General features: G+C 45.0%; 2 protein-coding genes across 6 annotated transcripts; one reads left to right on the top strand and one right to left on the bottom strand.

Annotated features, from left to right (window-relative positions):
• Positions 1 to 3,995: 3,995 nt before the first annotated feature.
• LOC119295162 (ER membrane protein complex subunit 10-like) lies at positions 3,996 to 9,685 on the top strand. Of its 2 annotated transcripts, XM_037573515.1 has the most exons (9): positions 3,996 to 4,432; positions 6,233 to 6,295; positions 6,387 to 6,482; positions 6,770 to 6,817; positions 8,199 to 8,270; positions 8,552 to 8,610; positions 8,794 to 8,884; positions 8,995 to 9,161; positions 9,259 to 9,685. In XM_037573515.1, the coding sequence occupies exons 1-8, from the start codon at positions 4,091 to 4,093 to the stop codon at positions 9,130 to 9,132; spliced, it is 909 nt and encodes a 302-aa protein (XP_037429412.1). In that variant the 5' UTR covers positions 3,996 to 4,090; the 3' UTR covers positions 9,133 to 9,161; positions 9,259 to 9,685. The 2 variants fall into 2 exon arrangements, with proteins under 2 accessions (XP_037429412.1, XP_037429411.1); XM_037573514.1 differs by having other exon boundaries at positions 8,995 to 9,685.
• A 4,274-nt stretch (positions 9,686 to 13,959) lies between these two features.
• Positions 13,960 to 21,489, bottom strand: LOC119295161 (COBRA-like protein 2). Of its 4 annotated transcripts, none has more exons than XM_037573512.1 (8): positions 20,881 to 21,489; positions 19,753 to 19,917; positions 19,521 to 19,669; positions 16,148 to 16,227; positions 15,355 to 15,814; positions 15,054 to 15,213; positions 14,697 to 14,974; positions 13,960 to 14,453 (listed from the first exon to the last, which is right to left on the bottom strand). In XM_037573512.1, exons 5-8 carry the CDS (start codon positions 15,713 to 15,715, stop codon positions 14,131 to 14,133), a joined length of 1,122 nt encoding a protein of 373 aa, XP_037429409.1. In that variant the 5' UTR covers positions 15,716 to 15,814; positions 16,148 to 16,227; positions 19,521 to 19,669; positions 19,753 to 19,917; positions 20,881 to 21,489; the 3' UTR covers positions 13,960 to 14,130. The 4 variants fall into 4 exon arrangements, with proteins under 4 accessions (XP_037429409.1, XP_037429410.1, XP_037429408.1 ...); XM_037573513.1 differs by having other exon boundaries at positions 21,042 to 21,489; XM_037573511.1 differs by having other exon boundaries at positions 19,753 to 21,489.
• Between the last annotated feature and the right edge of the window lie 512 nt (positions 21,490 to 22,001).

Genomic DNA, 22,001 nt, shown 5'->3' with positions numbered 1-22,001 from the left:
CACTTTGGGTACTACCAAACGTCACAACGTAACTGGGTGATTATAAAGGAGTACTACAGGTGTCTCCGAAGGTACATGTTGAGTTAGCATAACTCGAGATTAGGTTTTGTCACTCCGATTGTCGGAGAGGTATCTCTGGGCCCTCTCGGCAATACTCATCACCTAAGCCTTGCAAGCATGTAACTAATGAGCTAGTTATAAGATGAAGTATTACAGAACGAGTAAAGAGACTTGTCGATAACGAGATTGAACTAGGTATTGGATACCGACGATCGAATCTCGGACAAGTAACATACCGATGACAAAGGGAACAACGTATGTTGTTATGCGGTTTGACCGATAAAGATCTTCGTAGAATATGTGGGAACCAATATGGGCATCCAGGTCCCGCTATTGGTTATTGACCAGAGATGTGTCTCAGTCATGTCTACATTGTTCTCGAACCGTAGGGTCCGCACGCTTAAGGTTTCGATGACAGTTATATTATGAGTTTATGTATTTTGATGTACCGAAGGTTGTTCGGAGTCCCGGATATGATTACGGACATGACGAGGAGTCTCGAAATGGTCGAGACATAAAGATTGATATATTGGACGGATATATTTGGACACCGGAAAGGTTCCGGAGAAGTTTGGAGCCCCGGGAGGTTACCGGAACCCCCCCGGGAGGTATATGGGCCTTATTGGGCCCATGTAGGAGGAAGAGAGAAGGAGCAAGGGAGGGGGGCGCGCCCCCCCAAGCCCAATCCGAATTGGGGAAGGGGGCCGGCCCCCCCTTTCCTTTCTCCTTCCCCCTCTTCCTATTACTACTACTAGTACTACTTCCTAATACTAGTACTCTTTCCTTCCCCATCCAAATAAGATAAGGAAAAGAGAGGGAAACCTACTTGGAGTAGGTTTCCCCCTCCTCATGGCGTGCCCCCCCTAGGGCCGGCCACCTCCTCCCTCCCTCCTTTATATACGGGGGTAGGGGGCACCCTAGAAGACACAAGTTGATCATTGATCGTTCCTTAGCCGTGTGCGGTGCCCCCCTCCACGATATTACACCTCGGTCATATTGTAGCGGTGCTTAGGTGAAGCCCTGCAACAGGAGAACATCAAGATCGTCACCACGCCGTCGTGCTGACGGAACTCCCCCTCGGCGCCTCTGCTGGATCGGAGATCGAGGGTGCGTCATCGAGCTGTACGCGTGTCAAGAACTCGGAGGTGCCGAAGTAACGGTACTTGGATCGGTTGAACCGGAGGACGTACGACTACTTCCTCTACGTTGCGTCAACGCTTCCGCTTCGGTCTACAAGGGTACGTAGACAACACTCTCCCCTCGTTGCTATATCATCACCATGATCTTGCGTGTGCGTAGGAAATTTTTTGAAATTACTACGTTCCCCAACAAGAAGGATCCCACGAAGAGTTTCTGTGCATACAAGCTAGACCTATCGAAAGCTAAAGACATTGGGTTTCCTTGGAGCAGGTGATGCAAAAGCGGGGTTTCACTCAGCAATGGATTGTCTGGATTATGACTTGTGTCACATCGGTGAGATATCGTGTTAAACTAAACGGGACCCTCTTGGATTCATTTGCACCGTTGCGTGGGCTTCGGCAAGGCAACCCTCTGTCTCCATTCCTTTTTTTGCTCATTGTGGATGGGTTATTGGCGATTTTAAAGAGTAAGGTTGCAGCAGGTAGTATCACACTAGTGAAGGTATGCAGAAGAGCACCGAGTATCTCACACTTGTTATTTGTTGATGATATGTTATTGTTCTTCGAGGCTACTAGTGAACAAGCAGAGAATGTTAAGGCAGCCTTGATCATGTATGAAAGGGCTACGGGGCAAAGTTTGAACCTCGACAAATGCTCGATATTTTTTGGTGCTGCATGTCCAGGGGCAGTACAGGAGCAAGTGTGAGATGTTCTGGCTGTCACTTCGACGGTGTTTGAAGAAAAATATTTAGGCATGCCAACCCCTGAGGGGCGCATGTCCAAGGGGAAGTTTCAAAATCTTCAAACTAGTCTAACAAAGCGACTGATCCAGTGGGGTGTGATGGCCTCTTGGCGCAACCAGGAAGGGAGATTTTAATCAAAGCAGTTGCTCAAGCTTTGCCAACTTATATCATGGGGGTTTTCAAACCACCTTTCTCTGTGTGTGATGATTTGACACGAACGGTAAGGAACTTCTATTGGGGTTCTAGCAAAGGTAAGAGGAAGGTCCATTGGAGAGGTTGGGATCACTTGCTTCAGCCTAAGAACAAAGGGGTGCTGGTTTCCGGGTCTTCCGGATGTTCAATCAAGCCTTGCTAGCTCGGTAGGCGTGGCGTTTGTTGACGAAACCTGAAAGCTTATGCGCACAAGTTCTGAAGGCGAGATATTATCGGCAATTTGGTGGACACAATATTCTCAGGCAATGCTTCTTCTTCATGGCTTGCTATATCCCATGGTCTTGACCTTCTGAAGAAAGGGCTGATATGGAGAGTCGGGAATGGGCGTAATATTCGAGTGTGGAGAGATAACTGGATCCCGAGACCATATTCCTACAAGCCGGTGTCGCAACAGGGTCGTTGTCGTATTCGGTTTGTGGCTGGGCTACTCAATGAAAATGGATCCTGGAATCTGGATGTGCTTCAACGATTTTTTTATTCCAACGGATGTGGAGGAAATCCTGAAAATCCGAGCTTCCCCTAGGCTCGGGGACGACGTCATTGCATGGGGTCTAGATAAGCTTGGCGCGTTTATGGTCAAGTCGGTGTATACTTTAGCGTTCGAGGAGGCTAACAGGGCTACATCTGAGGCTTCTAGCTCGTCGTCGGATGGCAGTAGATCGTGCTGGCAATTTATATGGAAGTGCAGCGTTCTCCCTACTGTACGAAATTTTGCATGGAGATTGTCTATTGACTCACTGCCTACTTGGAGAAATAAACATATGATTGGGTTGGAACCGAGTAGCACATGTCCGGTCTGTGGTATGGAGGAGGAAGACAATTTCCACCCGTTCATTAGGTGTCAGCTCGGACGGGACTTATATGAGCAGATGGCCACAACATGGCATATTCCAGCGCTGAATTATTTTCAAAACTCGTGCAAGGAGTGGCTCCTCAATGCTCTTGAACCACTGAATGATAATCAGCTATGCATGATCTTGCTAATCTTCTGGAGATGTTGGTACATACACAATGAGGTAATGCATGCCAAACCCGCCCCTCCCATGTCTGTGTCAGTGAGCTTCCTCCAAAGATACCTGGATGAATTAATTGGGATCAAGGTTAATACCCATTGTGATCCAGCAAAGGGGAAAGGAAGTGTAATCTATGATAGTGTGCTGCAGCAGGTGAAGATTTCGAAACAAGACACACCGTGGAAGCCGCCCAAGCAGCGCCGGGTTAAACTAAATACAGATGGGTCTTTTGCTGAGACAGGAGAAGCGGGAGCTGGGATGATCCTGCGGGACAGCGCCGGAGCGGTCATTTTTTCATCTTGCAGAACTTTGTTTTCTTGTAGAGATGCGCTGGAAGCGGAGCTATGTGCGTGTATGGAAGAAATATCCTTTGCACTTCAGCAGTCGGACCTAGCGATTGAAGTTGAGATGGATTCGAGCAATGCCGTATCCATGATTTCATGTGAAGAGGTGGACCGTTCAGTTTATGCTCTTTTGATGGGAGAGATCAAGCACATGTTGAGTCTTAGAAATTTTTGTATTACTCATGTTCCTCGCAGCCAAAATAAAGCTAGTGATAGACTTGCTAGTTTCGCTAAAGCTGAGGGCCGGACTATTACTTGGGTCGGCTCGGGTCGAGAAAAGGTGTTGATGATTGTCCGTGATGATTGTAAGAACTTGATCATTGAGTAATACAATTCTATCCTGCGGAAAAAAAAGCTACAAGTTTAACGAGCCCGAATTATCAAACGTTCACGAAGCTCGCGGCTACGAGTTTTTTGCTAGCCCTGCTCAAAATGTTCTAAAATAAAGCTGTTAAAAAAAGAAAACCATCTTCATCGGCAGAAAAAAAAAGGAGAGAATCACCGTCTCTCCGCATACATCACCTCGGCCGGCGCTGGCACCGATCTCCTCCAGAGTCCAAGCCTCTTCACCCAAAGCCATGGCCGCGCGGCGTCGCTCCCTCCTCATGCTCCTGCCCCTCCTCCTCCTCCTCTCCCACTTCCTCTCCCTCGCCGCCGCCTTCCAGTCGGACGAGCTGCTCCTCCACGACGATGACGAGTTCGAGGGCACCCGGGCCTCCTCCACCCCCTCGCCCCGGCCGCCCTCGACGCCGCCGGTAGTGTCCTCCCGCCGCCGATCCGCGGACGCAACGCAGGCGGTCGGCGCCTCCGAGTCCAACACCGTCCAGTTCACCCTCGAGCACGACCTCGGAGCCGGTCTAGGGTTCGCCCCCGCCGGGTCCTTCTCCGCCCGCCTCAAGTCCTCGGCCCACGGCTCCCAGGTTTGCTTCGCATCCTATCGGTAGCTTTGTTCCCGATTTGGTTGCTCGATCTCGTCTTCGTAGCTCTCGTTGCTTGCTGATCTGTTTTTTCTACTTCCTGATCCCGTGATCCATGGGCAGCTAGTGATTGGACCCTGCTAGGGGGTAGATTTGGTTGAGTTCGTCCCCCCATCAGTAGTTTGTAGCCGTTTGGTTTGGAGACAGTGAATTGTGTGGTTCGAATTGTTAGGGAAGGTGAACTATAGATCGGATCTGGTTAGTTTGTTCTTCCAGATCATCTGCTATTTGTTTGACGTGTGTGTGTATACATCAGGACGGTTCAGTTTTGTTGTTTGGTTGGTTTAGCAAAGTAGTTGCTACCCCGTTGGTAGTGCTGATAAGGTTGATAAATGATTATGAGCTTTACCATTTCATTTTTGGTGCCCAACAGTGGCATGACACACTCTGTCTGGTCACAGAAATCAGTTGCCACATCCTTTGCAAGAATATGGAATCTTTCTACATTGCTTACTCACATATTGCCATATAGAGAATAACTACGAGGTGAGGTGACAGAACCGCAAGCAACAAAGGGTGCGCATTTTGATCCAAAGTACTTGTAGCCTTGCGTGACGAAGCATTGGGTGTTTGATTGTTAGCACAATAAAATCTGGCTTTGCTAGGCAAAGAGATACAGTTTGGTCACAAGGGATGAGATCAGAATTGGTGTTCCCTCGAGAGCAAACATCAGTCTATTCTTTTCAGAATAGAGCAAAGTGTCAGTTAGCACATGATCTATTGGTCATTGGTTTCTCTTGGCAAAATATCCAAAGAAGGGATTTGCCTAGATAACCCATGACTGATAGCTAGTATTCTCTTGCCTAGATATGCTAGCTTGGCAAGGGTATTATATGGAGATAATTCCTTATCTGGCCCTTTTAAAAATGTGCTTCCCTGTTTGGTATTCTTTTGACACCAGGTGTGAATTTTGTTCCTAGTGTGACATTTCCATCTGTTTTTCCAGCAGAGAGTGTTAAATGGCACCTGAAAAGACACCCCTCATTTGTACACTAGTTATTTTTTCAGCAAAACACCTGAGCAGAAGTGGACCCACATATCAGTCGCAGTGCTGCAGCTAGGCACCTGGCGTGATTACACCATGGCCTTGTGGCGGTGCTCGGTCGAGGAGGAAAAGGGTGAGGTGGACCCCGTGCTCGCCACTGCCACCCCTCTCTCCTCTGACCTGCTCTCTCCCGCGCTTCTGCGTCCTCCTCGCCTCCCTCTCCCTATTGCCCCCCTCGTCGTCCATATCGCCTCGCGCTGTGTACCCACCACGCTCTTGCCACTCGTCACCTCCCAGGCCACGCGTCTTGCCGAGCACAACATGCTGCTGTACCTTGCCGACTTCTGCATGCTCCCGCAGGGTGTCTAGATTAGAAGTCATAGGAAGGAATTTACTTTTGCTTCAGAATTATCTTGGCTTTGTTTGCTTGTATTCTACTCCCTCCTTTCCTAAATATAAGTCTTTGCAGAGATTCCATCATGGACTACATACGAAGCAACATGAGTGAATCTACACTCTAAAATGCATCTACATACATCCGTATGTGGTCCATAGTGAAATTTCTACAAAGACTTATATTTAGGAACGGAGGGAGTAGTATTTAACTAGTTGTCTCATTGAATAATCACCAATGTCAATGCTGCCCTCAAGTAGTAAAGTTAACCATATGTTAGTTTCCTATATGTTCTTTCTTTAACTATTTATACTCAAGCGAGGAGAATTTTATCTTAATTGACTCCACTCATTTTCTGAACCAGACTCTTACTAAGCTCCGATTTACGAGGAATGAGTTGACTGAGGATGAAAAGAATGCATTTAAGGTTCTTTCTTTTCTCCATTATTTCCTGATTTCATTATTTTTCTATATACCAACTTATCTGGTGCTTCTGCATTTTAATTTTATCATTGCAGAAATTACTGGAAGAAGATAGTTTTTACACAATAAGGCTACCGTCTAATGTGTTGGATCCTACAAGAAACGATTATATTTATTCCTCAATCAAAGCGGTAAGTTGATTAGTTGGCTAACTTCATTTTGTTTCTCTCCAACCTATCATTATGGCTTGCTGGATCATAAGATAGATTCACCAGATATACTCCAATATTATTGTGAATGAGATTTATTACAACAGAATCAACAACTATACTGATTTAAAATTACCATGAAGCAATGGCCACTTTCAAGCTTATGAAAGACGCATAAATTGCAGATATGAAATGGTTTATGTTAGGAATTATTGTGATTCTAGAGTTGTGTTTTCAGTCGCTGAACTGTGTATTTTTTCTATGTTCAGAGATGCATTCCACGTGACAGCTTGGATGAACATATTGTCATCCACATGGTAATTCTCTCGATTTCTTAACTGCTACTTGTATCTTCTCCTGTAGAGCTTACTTCATTGTGTATAATTGATACATCTTAAAATACTGTTAACATTTTCGTGGGTTCATAATTACATTTTCTGTATAACTAACAAGATAGGGTGGGATGCTGTTTGATTGTCGTGGACCTTTCCTATAGCCCCATCTATCTTTGCTGCTGATCCACGGAAAATGGCAGCTAGGATAGCACACCAGTGATGGTTTAGTTCAGAAGGCATTGGGGTAGACTATATTCAATTTTCGTTAGGAGATTGTGTTAGAGATGGTTAGGTATTCCTTCAGTATACGTATTTAGAAATATCTATTGGTGTTCCTTGAGCTTAAGGATGCTATTTATCCTTTCCTGATACTACCTCTGTACACTAACATAAGACTTTTTTGCAGTTCAATTTGAACTGCAAAAACGTCTTAAATTAGAGATTGTGTTAGAGATGGTTAAGTATGCCTTCAGTATACGTATTTAGAAATATCTATTGGTGTTCCTGGAGGTTAAGGTTCCTTTCCTGATAATGTAAGACGTTCTGCAAAAACGTCTTACATTACTGTACAGAGGGAGTACATTTTAGTTATTAAAATCAGCTAGCAGTTTCTGTTCCCTTTTGGATATGAGTATATGACTGCCTATCTTTAGAAGCAGCCCCTTATATGTTAACTTCTAGTTATAACTACCTGTTTTTAGGAGCCCTTCTAGTTATAACTACCTGTTTTTAGGAGCCCTTCTAGTTATAACTACCTGTTTTTAGAAGGAGCCCTAATGTAATTTTCAGCATCAATCTAAGAATTTCCTTATCTAATGAAGCTGCATGTCAGAACCTCTTTGCCACTTGTGCATGGAGGGTGAGCATGAGTTATCAAGCTACCTACCCTTTCCGATCCCGTACAAAGGCACATTTTCCTGTACAACCCCCACCTTTGCACCACCACAAATCAGCCTGTAACATTGTACAGTTTAATCATGTGGCACTAGGAATGCATATTCAATAGAGTTGGTTAACCTGAGTATTTTTTAGCTCTGAAGCACGCAACTTTCGTCCTGGTTTTATTATGTTACATATATGTTCTTCCTTAGCAGAACTCCACGTCCAAATTGGAAGTTCCCATGTTTCATATTTAGAATGACAGATGGCTTTGTCGGCCGTTGCTTATTTGCTAGAAACAGTCACTTGTACCTAGCATGTAGCATGAAACCTTTAATGGTATATTTTCTAGGTGATAAATCGGTACTGTAGTACAATAATACTGTCTTTCACAGGATGAAATGTTTGAAGGAATGTTCACTTTCTATAGATGAATGTCTCTTTGGTATTTGGCTCACATTAGGCTTTGCTGTGTCATTTGCAGGACGGTGTAAATATTTTGGCTGTTAATTATGGTTCGGTTGGTGGATGCCAATATCCCCGGCCAATGAAAGTAGTAAGTTGTCTTGCTTGAAACCTTGTTTATGGAGTTGCATGTGGTGAATAATTGATAGTAATAACCTATAACCTTTTAACTGTACCGTACCAGCAAAATGCACGCACATACTATAAACATATAAACTTCGAGGGTTATACTTCCTAAATTAAACTCCTGCAATTATGGTAAAATAACATGACAGAAGGATGCATGTTGATGTTTCACCCGTTAAGTATACCGTGTCTGTCTGCTGATGAAAGATAATGCTTCTACTTACAATACTGAAATTCTTGTTCCAGCCATCAAAATGGACATTCAATTCATACACTATTCTGAAGACTGCTGACCAAGCACCAAGGTAAATCTCTGCCTTATCGAGGTTAAGCCAAAAATAATATGCAGAGCACCAGAGAGGTGGCAGTTCACATTTATCTTAGTTACCTTTTTCCAGCAACAACCCTGTTGCTAAAGAACAGTGTCAAACCTATCCTCTCTCGAATGACACCTGGTTCCTTGTTCTAACTAAGTTGTGCACTTGCAGAACTCCATCATTTGTAGAGCAATTAATAGAAACTGAGAGTGGACTCGGTGAAGTGATGAAACCACCTGAGAAATCTTTCTGGGCTAAATATGTGAGTACAGCTATAAATACCACGTGTATATTGTTCGATTTTTTTCGTTGGTGTCTGCATGACTTTCGTATCCTTTTCCTTGAATCTGACCGCTGCTTCCTGCTTTGCAGTGGATGTACATCATTCCTCTTGGTCTCATTGTCATGAACGCCGTCACAGCAGCAGCAAACATACCGGAGGAGCAAGCTGGAGGGCAGGGTCAAGCTCCAGCACAAAGGGTGCCAATTGCTGCTCCAAGGAGAAGATGATGGCTTCATATATTCTTTGCATGCCATAGGTACTTTATCTGGCAAAGCTATTTCAGCATCACAGACGTCGTTTGTCACAACCGTTCCTTCACCTGTAAGTTATACCCAACATCGTTTAAGTTTCAGATTCACAAAGAATGGATAGGGGATGGATCTGCTTGACCTTCCCCAGAACAGGGGCACTACTAGCGGCAACAAGACTCACTTGTTTTTTTTTTCTCGCATTCAGAAACTCACCTTTGTTGTAGAATCACCTCAGAAAGGTTGCGTGTTCTGGTCGCATCTACACGCGTATTTTGCCTGTTGATAGAAATTACCATCAGCCTTTAACCCGGTTCAAACTGCATGCCTTAATATTCAGAACTAGCTTAATTACCAATATCAAACACTGTATGTTTTGCTCATAACCTTCCTGTATCAACGTTTTCGTGCTGCTTGCATTGCCGATGGTTTGATGCTTTGATGTTTCCCAAGTTTCTTGCGAATGCTACTCTTGGTGCCTGTATGTAAATGCTTATCTCCATATGGACAAAAAAAAAATCATTGATGTTTACCATGCTATAGTTGATGCACTTGCAAAACTGAGCAAAATTATCCTCATTTGTTGTGTACAAATAGATCAAACTGTGAATGTTTGTCCGTTTCAAAAAAAAAAGTGTATTTAGGCTGTACTAAAATGTTCTCCTGTATAGAACATGTGTAGCCATGTTTTGACTTTAAATTTTGCAAGTGTAAATGTGGAGTAAAATGCTGTGGACATTCATTATGCTTTTGCAAGTAATTCACACCTTTGGGTGAGAAAAATTGAAAGGTATGGAGATAGGCAAATGGTCAAGCGAGATGGCGAGCTGGGTGAGCGCGGGCGTGTGAGATTCACAACCCAATAATTACAACGTAACTGCTTTGCACAAGACGTTTCACTTTCCGATCTAGGTCCAGCAACACGCAGCGGATGTGATGAAAGGATGAGGTTTTTTTTATTAAGGGTGAATTTTATTGAAAATGAAGCGGATTATTTCAACAAAGGATGGATTTATTGAAAATAAAGCATCAAGGGGATACAAACACAATGAGCACACATCCGGCCTCTGCATAACTAAAATGCACACGGCCAACACTAACACACACAAAAGAAAAAAATACGACCGCAAAAATCAAAGTCATACAAGACCCAAGCTATGCCTAAGCGAGGAAAAAAAATGAAACGATCAAAACAATGGTCAATAAAATCAGCAATGAATAGTGATGTTTTCTGCCATTATTCAATGTTGATTTTGTTTTTACCTTGTAAAGAATTTATGTTTGAACTTGAAATTTCACATGCTAATACAACATCACACTCTTAACATACTATATTTTCTGAATGCATATGTGTGTTTGTAAGCATCTACGATTGTACTGTGTTAAGAAAACATATTATGTTTTTTAAAGTTTTTTTTTTGAAACCTCAAAACTATAACGTACTAGTTTCTATCAGAAGTTGGTTTCCACACGGTACTCTCCCTCTAGAGGCCACTCATAGATATTTTAATTTTTGAGGGAGGCCACTCAAAGGTGGGCAACAGTCTAGCCCGGGTCGGGCACGGCTCGCGGCGGCCTGTTGATAAGTTTTTTTTAGACAGTCCACGAGGCTTTTTTATTAATTGTGATCAATGTTTACATCCACAAATGACAGATTACCGGGGTTACCTAACCAAACATGGCGGCCAACCCTCAACTTTAAAACATGCCTCGCTAGCATGTGAGCCTCGAAATTCGAGCTCCTATATTCATGCACAAAACTACAAGCTTCAAAAGTAGAACTAAGCTCTATGATATCATGTAGAATTGCTCCATAACTTGTCGGGCTTCTATTCTTGATGTCGTCCACTACAACCTGGCAGTCCGATGCCACATGTAGTCTCTGCAAGTTTAGGTCTTCAGCAAGGGCCAGAGCTTCACGGATAGATAAAGCTTCAAGAGTGGGAGGGTCATGTACTCCCTTGATAACAATGGCCGATGCTTCCTGAAAAACTCCATTGTGATCCCGGCATAAAGCGGCTGCAACTCCTCGTCCTCTATTCTGCGACACGGCAGCGTCAACGTTTATCTTGAAAGACAACGCCGGAGGCTTGATCCATTGACGCGGGCGATGAACAGGTCTCCCTGGATCGTCCCTTGCTGGTCTTTCGAGGGCTTTCAAGTCTGCTATGTAAGATCGAATGAAGCTGTTAGTAGCTTGTGGACTCTGGAAGACATCTTAATAGATCGCTTTCCGTCTGGCTCTCCAAACCGCCCATAAGGAGACCACCATTAGCACAAAATCCTGCTGTGAAAGCTTATCATGCAGTGCAAAAAGCCAGTTCCTAGCATTTGGCTCATTATTAATGCTCATCTGCTCCACAAGACCCTCCTCAGACAAAACCCATATGCATCTTGACATGGTACAATCTAGTAGTGCGTGTCTCCAAGAATCGTCCCTCCCACATAAGGTACACACCTTTGTTGTCGACATATTTCGGTGATGAAGGAGATCCATTGAGGGGATCAACTGCCGTGCCAGACGCCAAAGAAAAACCCGAAGCTTCGATGGTACTTTGATATGCCAAAGATCAGTCCACGCCTTACTGCTAGCTTCCAACGAAGAAGCCCCTGAAATTTCTTCCAACCAATTCACCCGATGCTCCCTTGTGTTCATTACCATTCTATAAGCTGATCTGACACTGAATTGTCCATTCCTCTCCGCAGACCATGCCCAGAAGTCTTCAATCACCCGGGTGCAAAGTGGTAAAGACATGATAGTATCAGCATCAAAAGGTAAGAAGGTGGATCTGATTAGTTGTTCGTTCCATGTTGCCGATGTGCTATCAATCAGCTCCGCAACCATAGTTGGTGGATTAGCACCATAGTTGGCGGCCTGTTGATAAGTGGGCTGTGCCATGCCCACCTTAGCGGAGGCCGGCCTGGCACGACACCTGGCCGGTCGGCCTGTGTGCTTTTCGGCCTTTTGGACTGTTTTTGGGCCAATAACCTGATAAAAAAGTCTGAAAATAATAAACGGGCTATATCGTGCCAGCCCACGGGCCTCACATCTGGGCCGTCGTGCCATGGGCTACACACGGTCTGCTTAGTCATGTACCGGGCCAAGCCCTTTAGGGCATGTAGAATGGTTGATAAGATAGTCTTATCTTAAGTTTTGCATGTAAATTAGAGATGACAAAAAAATATGTCTACAATGGGTCATCTCTTAGCCTTATCTTCAATAATTAGTTGTTCCTAAAAATATGGTGAGACAAATTGTGCTAAGAGATCATCTCTTGTCTTCTCTTAAATAAGAGAAGACAAGCCTTCTCTTATGATTTCTCTCTCGTCCACCTCATCATGTATCCTACGTAGCACCCTTAAGATAGAACCATTGTACATGCCCTTAGGGATTTCCTATTTGGCGTTGCAGGCGCGGGTTATAGCTGTTTCCGCAAACCGGCGCCTGCAGCGGCGCAACCTGGGCTCGGCCCAACTTCCACTATTCTTGTTATTTAAACTCTATATAAAACTGTAAAAAAGCCACGCAAACTAGGATTCGAACCTGCATCGCGGGTTTTCAGGCATCGAGGTATCTAGGTATAACCAACTCGACCACTTCACCGGATGTGGTAGCATACATGTTTTCGTCCCTTTATTTGTTCTTCTTTTTCCTTTTCCTTTTTTCTCTATCTTTTTTTACTTTCTTTTTTTGAAATTCGTAATTTTTTTCTTCAAATAGATGAACTTCTTTCTCTAAATCCATGACCTGAATTTTTTGAAACTCGTGAATTTTTTTTCAAATTGATGAACCATTTTTAGAATATGGGAACTTATTTTTCAAATTTATGAACTTTTTACAATTTTCTGATCTTTTTCTTAAAATTGATGAACTTTTTTTGCAAAATCGATGAACTTTTTCTCAAAATCGATGAACTTATTTTCAAAATCGATGAACTTTTTTCAATTTACATGAACTTGTTTTCAAAATCGATGAACTTTTTCTCAAAATCGATGAACTTATTTTCAAAATCGCTGAACTTTTTTCAATTTACATGGACTTGTTTTCAAAATCGATGAACTTTTTTCAATTTAGGTGAACTTTTTCCAAATTCGATGAACTTTTTTCAAATTGATAAACTTTTTTTCAAATTCGATGAACTTTTTTCAAAATCGATGAACTTCTTTTGAATCCATGAACTGTTTTTGAATACATGAACTTTTTCGAGTTGGTGAACTACTTTTTGAATATGCGAACTTTTTTTTGCATGCTCATGAACTCCATTTGTAATATGTGAAGATATTTTCAAATAATTGGAAAATATAAACGCTACAGTGTAATGCGCAATAAATAACGTGTCTACATTCCTATTCTTTAAAGCTCTCGCGCTGGTATTTTTGCCGGTCATTTTTTCGCGTTGCTTGTTGCGTGATCGTGGGCCGGCCCATCCAGCGGCTGCTGCGGGCGCCACTTCTCTTGCGGGGCGCTGAAGGCGCGGTATAGGAGCTTCCAGCCCTTTAATGCTGAGTACGCGTGTTCATGGGCCGGCCCGGAAAAAAGGTCCGTTCGGCCAGCTATAAGGCCGGATTAGGGAGCCAGGCGCCACACCCACACTTGGTCGGCCGAGCTACAGCCCGCCCACAGCTTCCCTTCTCCGGCAAGCCCAGTTGAGGACAAGCCGCATCGCCTCTTCGAAGGCTGCTTCGCCTGCGTCTCATAGGGAACCCCGCCGGGCAACCGAAGGGGAGAGGAGGCCAGGGACGGTAGTTTGCTAGATTCAAACTTAAATCTGAGAATAAGAAACTTAAATCTGAACAAAGTTAAACTTGCAAGAGCCCGAAATCTGAATGGATTTAAACTTGCAAGAAGCACAAGTTGCCAGTGCTCAATGCCCAATGGGTCAGGACAACACACCCCCCGGTCAGCTTTTGATGCAACATCTCTCTCTACCTAAACTCGCAACAAACTCAAGACGTCAGCGCTCAATGGCCAATGGGTCATGACTTCCTGCAGTATTTATCTAACACTAGATGATTGTACAAGAACGCCACCGTCGCGCAAGCGGCGATGGCCAGGGCCAGAAACGCCGTCTTCGTCAGTCTTGGGGAGGAGCTTGGCAGCCATGGGTACAAATCTGGTTGAGGCATGACGCAGCTCTGGCCATTGAAGTATATGCGTCTTGGAAAACCCCAGCCCTTCTCGAAAGTGAAGGTTGATGGGTCCTTCCTGAACAGAAGCTCGGATTGCACATTGCCGTCTGGCCCAGACACCATGAGCAGGTCATTGTAGTACTTGAGACCCCACAGCATCGCGGTATCATCTGCATCGAAGTGCCGGTTAACAGCTTAGTACATGCTATACATTTTACTCCCTCCATTCCTAAATGTAAGTCTTTGTAGAGATTCCACTGGATGGACTACATACGGAGCAAAATGAATGAATCCACACTTAAAATGCATCTATATACATCCGTATATAGTTCATAGTAGAATCTCTACAAAGACTTACATTTAGGAACGGAGGGAGTAGTTGCCAAGTGGATGGATAAACTAGTAGTACTCACTTATTACTCCGTAGGGGTTCAATGCTTTGTAGTTGAAGCTGAAAATTGTCGTGACATTGTCGAAATTTGGGTGTTGAACAACCAAGTTCCACTGCGAGTAGTTCATCCGGTAGTTCCAGTTTGAAATGGTGATCTTCACCCTCCAATACTCCCTATAGTTGGCCTTAACATGCCAGTGCACCTTGATTGGGCACATATGGGGCGAGCATCGTACTAGGGGGGTCGAGCTGCCCTTGCCAGGTCCATTCACCACTGAAGCCAAGTAAGGCGAATTAACCCTATCGAAGTAGCAAACACATTTAGAAATAGTTTCACAGAGTGCAAAAAGTTTCTGCCTCCTGAAGAGATAATACTTACTCAACGCAGCTCCCAGGGTTGGTTATGTTATTTTGGCAGCCACACGAACATTTTGGGCAGTCAACTATCGTTTCATTGTAAAACGATGATAGGGCAACACAACAAGCAGGACCTCTTTGAGCAACAAACTGTGAATATGTGCATATCACATCCCAAGTCACTGAAAGAAGAGAACATTTTCGTTAGTCAGCGAGCAACATATGCTAGATCACTGTTGACCTGTGGACTGTGGTAAGCCCAAGAAATTTGATTCTGTCGTAATAGCAACTAAACAGAAAAGAGGAATTCGGAAACGACATACCATGCGCTTGAGTTGTTCTCCTTCCATCGGGCGAAATGAACTTAGTGGGAGGTTTTACTTTATGGGCTGCTCTACAGGTATACCCTGGACCTGGGGCCTTGAGGGTGAAGTTTTTCGGCGGTTTCACTGTCCTATTGCTCGTTCCGGATCGGCCAACAGTGATCTGAAACGATGCCACTGCATTGACTGGATCTTGCACCCATGAGCTAAGAACTCCTCCTTTGCAACAATTTCCCACCTGCATGCCGTTAGTCGCACCAGGAAGCAAGTCAACTGCTGTTGGGTCTCTCCTGCAGCAGTGTGGTATATTGCCTTTAAATTCAGAGCAATCCCCTTGCTCTATGGTCTGTGCACCCATCATTCCCCAGATGATCTCCTTCTTTGTCCAAGCCCACCTAAGATGCCACCCAGGTGCTTGGATATGACGGTACTTCTGGTAATTGTTTATGGAAACAACAGCCTGTGAAATGCAGATTGTACAGAGCATCAACAGCAGAATAATACATGGTGGAGGTTGTATGTTTCACAATTATGTAAGGGTTCTTAATGCTGCGTTTAGAGTCAATAAAATTCCCTTCTCAATAAAAGTGTAACAGGTCTTAATAAGACAAAGGTTGAAGCGAAGTGATGTGCAGCGAATCTGTTCTGCATTGTGTCAAAATGCAACTAGGAAAAAAGAAATTGCACACATTGGAACTGAAGAGTTTTACAAAAGGGAGTACTTGCGTCCTGACTTGTGCATGAACTTCAATCAGAACTCTGAATTACTGTATTACAAGTTGTGGTAACTTACAATATAGCCATCTGCAGTCCACTGAGTGATATCCCATTTGATTGTGATGTTCCCAGTTGGATCAAGAGGGTCGTAAGCTTCTGCATAGAGATAGGCAAGTATACGCAGAACCTCAAGTTAACATACATGAGTTGGTTACATGCATTTCAACACACAGCCTTGTTCACATCAAGTTCCAGTTTAAATAAAAATAGCGAAAAAGCTCCTCTGTATGAGAAGTAGCACAATACGGATCAAGATTTACTTGCTATTAGAACAAATTACACACAGCCAATCTTAGCTGAATGAAAATTGAGGAAGAACTCTGTAACTATCCTATATGCACACTCCACATTGATCTTTGCATGATATAAAAACTACTCCCTTCGTAAAGAAATATAAGAGCGTTTAGAACACTACACTTATATTTCTTTACAGAGGGAGTATTTCTCCTTTACATAATTAAATTTGGACAACCATGTAACTATCCGAAATGCACACTCCACATTTGATATGACAGAAAAATGGGAAGAAGTGGCTCTTAATTATTTAAGACTGAATTTTTTTCGACAACCACGTAACTGCGGTGGTGATAATAGCTCGAGATTCTTGTTCCCTTAATGGTTTTGCCTCTTATATTTATATAATTGTGCTAACCAGGTATCGAAGTGTAGAACTCTGGGCTGAAGCAGGTGCATGCAGCTTAAAACATGAACAAATTCTTTTAGCAATCGGTAATTCGGTATCGAGTAGTGAGTAAAGGCTACCTACCATAGTTACAGGCAAACATTAATTTATACTCTCTGCATGCCTAATAAAGCAGGATACGAATGATCCGGAACCTTTGATTATATGACAATCGAACAGTAGGCCCCCCCTTTCCCCGAGTATTTTCTTGACCGACCACTACGCAAGATTCTACTAGGGCCACATCGATCCTCTTCGTATGATATGACTGAAAAATGGGAAGAAATCCAACTGCGGCGGTGAATGGTAAGTGGTAACAGCTCGAGATTCTGGTTCCCCACATGATTTTTATTTCCTCTTATGAATCGGAAATATACAGAGATTTTTGTCTCGCATCGGTACAGATGCCCACAAAATCTGCGAACTTATCAATATCGAGGACGGATTTACAGAAAGGAGAGAAAAAGGGGGAAAAGGCGTTTGGGAAGAAGAAACCCTCGATGAAACAGTAGTAGCACGAAACAAATTGTGAGAAGAGTGAACAAGGCAATGTAGAGTTGTTCGGAAAGGAGCAAGGGAGCCGGGCACCTGTCAGAGGCGCCGCTCCGACGAGCAGGAGCAGCGCCAGCGCGGCGGCGGCGGCGCAGAGGCGCATGCGCAGGAGCGACGTCGCCGCCACGGCCGATGGACAGGCTAGGCGAGGAACAGCTCCCTAGTGCGCTAGCTAGGCGATGCAATGCCAGTGCCAGCTGCCGCTGCCAATCCTGGTAGTAGCAGTGCTCATTTATTTTCGCCGGCCTTTTCCTCGGCGGGCGTGATTAATAGCCCCGCCCCGGTGCGCCATTCCATTTTTGTTGGGTGCGGGGAGAAAGAGGCAGCCCGAGCGCGACGCATGGGAGGGCGAGCGTGTCTCAGTCACAGACGAGGAGCGCGCGGGGCCCGGCGCAGCTGGCTGGCTCGCTGCAGCAGCGCACAAACCAGCTGACGAGCGAGCTCCCTTTCCCTCGTCGGCCTTTTCCCCCCGCTGCGCGGCGAGAGAGAGAGGGAGGGTCAGAGGTCAGAGCGGCCGTTTCTTTCGGTTGGTTGGGCCAGCCAGCCGCGGGGACCAAAGGGACGGACGAAAGTTTGAGCGATTGGCGTGGGAAACGGTGGTGTGTGGGGGGAGGGAGCACAGCTTTGTTTGCTTTGGCTCTGGGTCTGGGACTCTGGGGGCACGTGACGGGGAAAAAGAAAGAAAAGGGGGATACCGGGGCGGGCGGGACGCATGCAGTGGCGCTGGCTGGGCTGACCATGGACCGAGATACGGAAAGCATGTCATTAATCCTTCTTAATCCTAAATCTTAATAAATCTTATTCCCCCGTGTAGCTCGACACGGACGCGTGGTGTCGGGCTCCGTACGCACGCCGGCTCGGTTACCGGACGTCCCGTGGAACATGGGCCGTGGGGGCGGCTCGATGCGATGCTTGGCGGATCTGGCTGGCCCAGGCATCCGGCGTCGATGGTGGCGGGCGGCGGCGCCTCACGGACGCATGGGGTCCACGGCGCGCCGTGCTGGCCGCCCGCTCTCGGGCTTGGAATAGTGCGACCGCCTGCGAAAGAAAGAATGGCTCGACCTTGGTCAGCCTGGCGACGGCGACAAACCGTCGCCAGGGCTGGACCAAAAGCCCGAAGCTCATGAGCTTAATGGCTGGCTAAGATTGTATAGCTCGTTTCTAAATGGACAAAGCCAAGCACATTGATGTTGAGCTCCTTAAACTTAACGAGCTTAACGTATGAGCTAACGAGTTTCATTAGTAGCTTGTTAAGCTTGTTAGTACAACGAAACACATATTTCTATTTTATGTAAACATATTTTTATGACACGACAACCCATCTATTCAATATAATCAAGGCAATCCAACCCACAACAGACAACAAACTAGCGCATCTACTTTTATAGTGAACATATTCCTTCGTACAAATTACAGACACACTCTTGTCCCAAATGCTTAGCGTGCCGAGCAACTCGTTAATCCACCCCTAACCGTCGCCATCCTGAAGGCGTTGTCAAAGGCAATGTCATGTTCCTTCTCAAATGCTCCAGGGGCAACCCTCGATCCGGTTGCTTTCGGATCGGATGATGGCAGCACCATGTGTCGTGCACATCTTGAGGCCCTCGTCTTGAGCAGGTTTCCGACTGCCGGAACAAGCGGCTCAGAGGTGTTCTTCTGCTGCTTGTGCGCTCTGGTCTTATTGATCGACCAGCTTTGCGAAAGAGCATGATGCTCACATATGAAGCCGGGTTAGCGAGACCACGAACTATCTCGGATCCCTGCGTTCCCTATCAGCACTCCTCCTTGAGGATGTTTGTCGGGTGGCCACTAGACGACCAAGCTTAAGCCTATGCTTGCTTCATTAGACTAGTAAGTGTGCACGTGCAATGCACGTTTTAAACGTTAAGAGCAACTCCAATGCAAAGACTCATTTTGTCCGTTTGGATCATCCGGACACAAAACTTGGCCCAACGGGGCGACCCAAATGGACTCATTTCTAGCTTTCCAAATGTTGAGCGAACAAGATTAGGTGTATAATGGCAAGGTTTAAATCTGGATGATGAGCAGACAAGATTAGGTGTATAATGGAAGAAGGATAAAGGTTTGGGTCTAGTATATCAGATTTGAGTCCATAAGAAAACCAAAATGTTACACATAAGTTGAAAGAACATACCATGATAAAACTTCTGCCTTTCAGGAAAATCATCACACACATACCATGCAAGCACCACATGAGACAATCAAGCCATATACCATGATTACGATATAAGTCCAAGAAAGCTTCCAAATACAACTTCCTGCTTATTCAGCGAGGATTCAAAACTGTCAAGTTGCAAAAACATAGGTTATGGTATATTCCTTGTTTGATGCAATTGCTAAAAAGATGAAAGGTCTGCCAAACATACATTGGTTAAATCAACTCGGATGATTCTGACGACGACCGCGGTATGACCGTCTGAGCGGTTCCATCGGACAGCAAGGATGGGCACCCATGGCAATGCCAGCGTCGGCGGTGGCAGGCTCCTCTCCTTGAAGAGCTGGACGTCGGGATTTTCTCACGAAATATGCACCTAATTGAACATGAATCGAACTTGAAAAGATCCATCACACACATACTGTTCCATGAAAGACATATTTATTTAAAGTAAGCTGATATGAATAAATAGCACTTATTATTGCCATTCTGGTTGTTCATGCAAGTGGTTGTATCTACAACACATTACTACCTTTATCGAATTTAGGGCAACAACTGAAATCATTTTTACTAAGCTGGTCCAATAAGAAGAAAGACTTAATAATGACATGACTTTGCCATAAACTTAACAGTCTTCTTATCTCTACTTATGGCTAATGAAGATCGGTTTCCCTGCAAGTATTAAGATTGTACCAGAACTGAATTAGTCATTTTGGTGCTAACAAATAAGCATAGAATTTAGTAATGTACAAATGATTCAGGAGTCAGGACACACTTGTGGAGAATAAATTACTGAAGCAAGTTCTGGTTGTTGTTTCTTCATATCAATTTTGTGAGTCTTTTTCTCAAACATGCATCTTGTATTAGAAGACCGCCAAGAAGGGAAGCAAAATAAAGAAATTAAGCAGAGTATTATCTATGTAATCCTCCATAGCATATTTAAATCAAGCAAGCCACCTAACATAGCAAAGGATACCATTAAAAATAGCTACAAACAATCTCATCCGCCTTTCATTATAAGGATACAAGGCCGACATGTCTCCAAATTGCTGAGAAAAGGCTAAATAGTAATCTGAGATTCTGACCAGTAAGTTTACTGGCTCAAGCATCTAAGCCTAGACCATTACTTAGCATGAATTACTGGCTAAGGGTAATCACGAATAGGCATACACAAAGGAGGATTACATGCGCGAAACCACATGTGCTATCATTTCATAGGCATACACACGAACACCTGCTGTGCTAGAACGAACATGGCAATGTATGTGACTGAAATCAGAAGACAACTGAAGAAGATTGTATCAAGCAAGATAAAAGATGCACCCCCAATTTAACTCACCTATGTTTGATCCATTTTGGCTAGCTCCAGCGACAGTGGCAGAAGCAGGAAGGAGAAACACGGTGGCGGCAGCAGCAACGACAGAGGAGAGACCGTGTTGCAACGACATGGAAGAGAGATAGTAGAACCGGGCGCTACGCCAGCTGGGGGAGAGGACTTACCAGCACAGCGACGGTCTTGGTGCCTGCGATAGCACAGAAGGCCATCAGCGGCGCGCTCGGGTGAGCCGGCGGCGACACACTGGGAATAGGCGGAAGAGCGCGCTCCAGACGCGCGGTGGCCGGCCGTGGGGTGCAGGCATGTGGCGTCCGCGGTGAACAGACTGCGGTGGCGATGGTGAACGTCCTGGCACTGCCGCAGCGGATCCCCATCGAGAGAGCGGAGGCGGTCGGCCGCGGTGGGATTTGGGCGCGGCAGCGTCGGCGGTGGAGCGCGCTTCTCCTTGAGGAGCTGGACGCCGGCAAGCTCCTCGCCTCTGGAGTAGGCGGTGTGGTCGCCAGAGAGCCTCGCAAGGGAATTCGCGTGGAGGCAGTCGGCCGCGGTGGAGGTTGGGCGCGGCAGCGTCGGCCGTGGTGGGCGACTCCCGATCCGTGATTGTAGGGATAGTAGTTCGAGTACTTCTCTCCGGGTGGAGTATGGTCAGTCATGAAAAATTACTAAGTGCACACGATAGAAGTAGTAGATCAATAAGGACTGTTAGATTAAGAATTGTGGGTCTAATTATGTGGTGCTGATTAGTCTGTGTGTTGTTGTGGGACTAATTACGGGGTGCCTCTAAAAAAGTTCTTGTTTGATTGTTTAATAGTAGTGAAGATTTGTGATTGACAGCGGCGACTCTTTGCATCCTTGTAGCTCTCATGTTATTTTCTTTCTTTTCGGTGTGACATGTTCATCTAATCTTCCTTCCCTGGTATTTTTTGGGCTATCTGGTCTTCTTCATGGATGAAACATAGCGCTCGGTACTGTTCGTAAAAAATGCAGCTTCTACCGATAATCCGAGCGAACAATCTATCACGCTAGTTGGACGATCCCAACGAATAAAAACACCCCCTCCTCCCTCCCTTGCAATCTGGTCCTCCTCCCCTCTTTGTTCTTACTCCGCTCTTCAGTCACCATGGCAA

This window comes from Triticum dicoccoides, chromosome 4B (assembly GCF_002162155.2).
Source record: "Triticum dicoccoides isolate Atlit2015 ecotype Zavitan chromosome 4B, WEW_v2.0, whole genome shotgun sequence".
Classification (NCBI taxonomy): Eukaryota; Viridiplantae; Streptophyta; class Magnoliopsida; order Poales; family Poaceae; genus Triticum; species Triticum dicoccoides.
The sequence above is the reverse complement of the archived record's forward strand: the minus strand, read 5'-3'. Positions and strand labels throughout refer to the sequence as shown.

Bases quoted from the DNA above. Each gene is read 5' to 3' on its own strand.
- LOC119295162 (XM_037573515.1), top strand. From the start codon at position 4,091: ATGGCCGCGCGGCGTCGCTCCCTCCTCATGCTCCTGCCCCTCCTCCTC. The intron at 4,433-6,232 runs GTTTGCTTCGCA...TTTCTGAACCAG, and splicing joins CCTCGGCCCACGGCTCCCAG to ACTCTTACTAAGCTCCGATT. The intron at 8,885-8,994 runs GTGAGTACAGCT...CCTGCTTTGCAG, and splicing joins AATCTTTCTGGGCTAAATAT to TGGATGTACATCATTCCTCT.
- LOC119295161 (XM_037573510.1), bottom strand. From the start codon at position 17,468: ATGCGCCTCTGCGCCGCCGCCGCCGCGCTGGCGCTGCTCCTGCTCGTC. The intron at 16,228-17,401 runs GTGCCCGGCTCC...ATCTCTATGCAG, and splicing joins CGGAGCGGCGCCTCTGACAG to AAGCTTACGACCCTCTTGAT. The intron at 15,815-16,147 runs GTAAGTTACCAC...TGCATTTCACAG, and splicing joins GGACTGCAGATGGCTATATT to GCTGTTGTTTCCATAAACAA.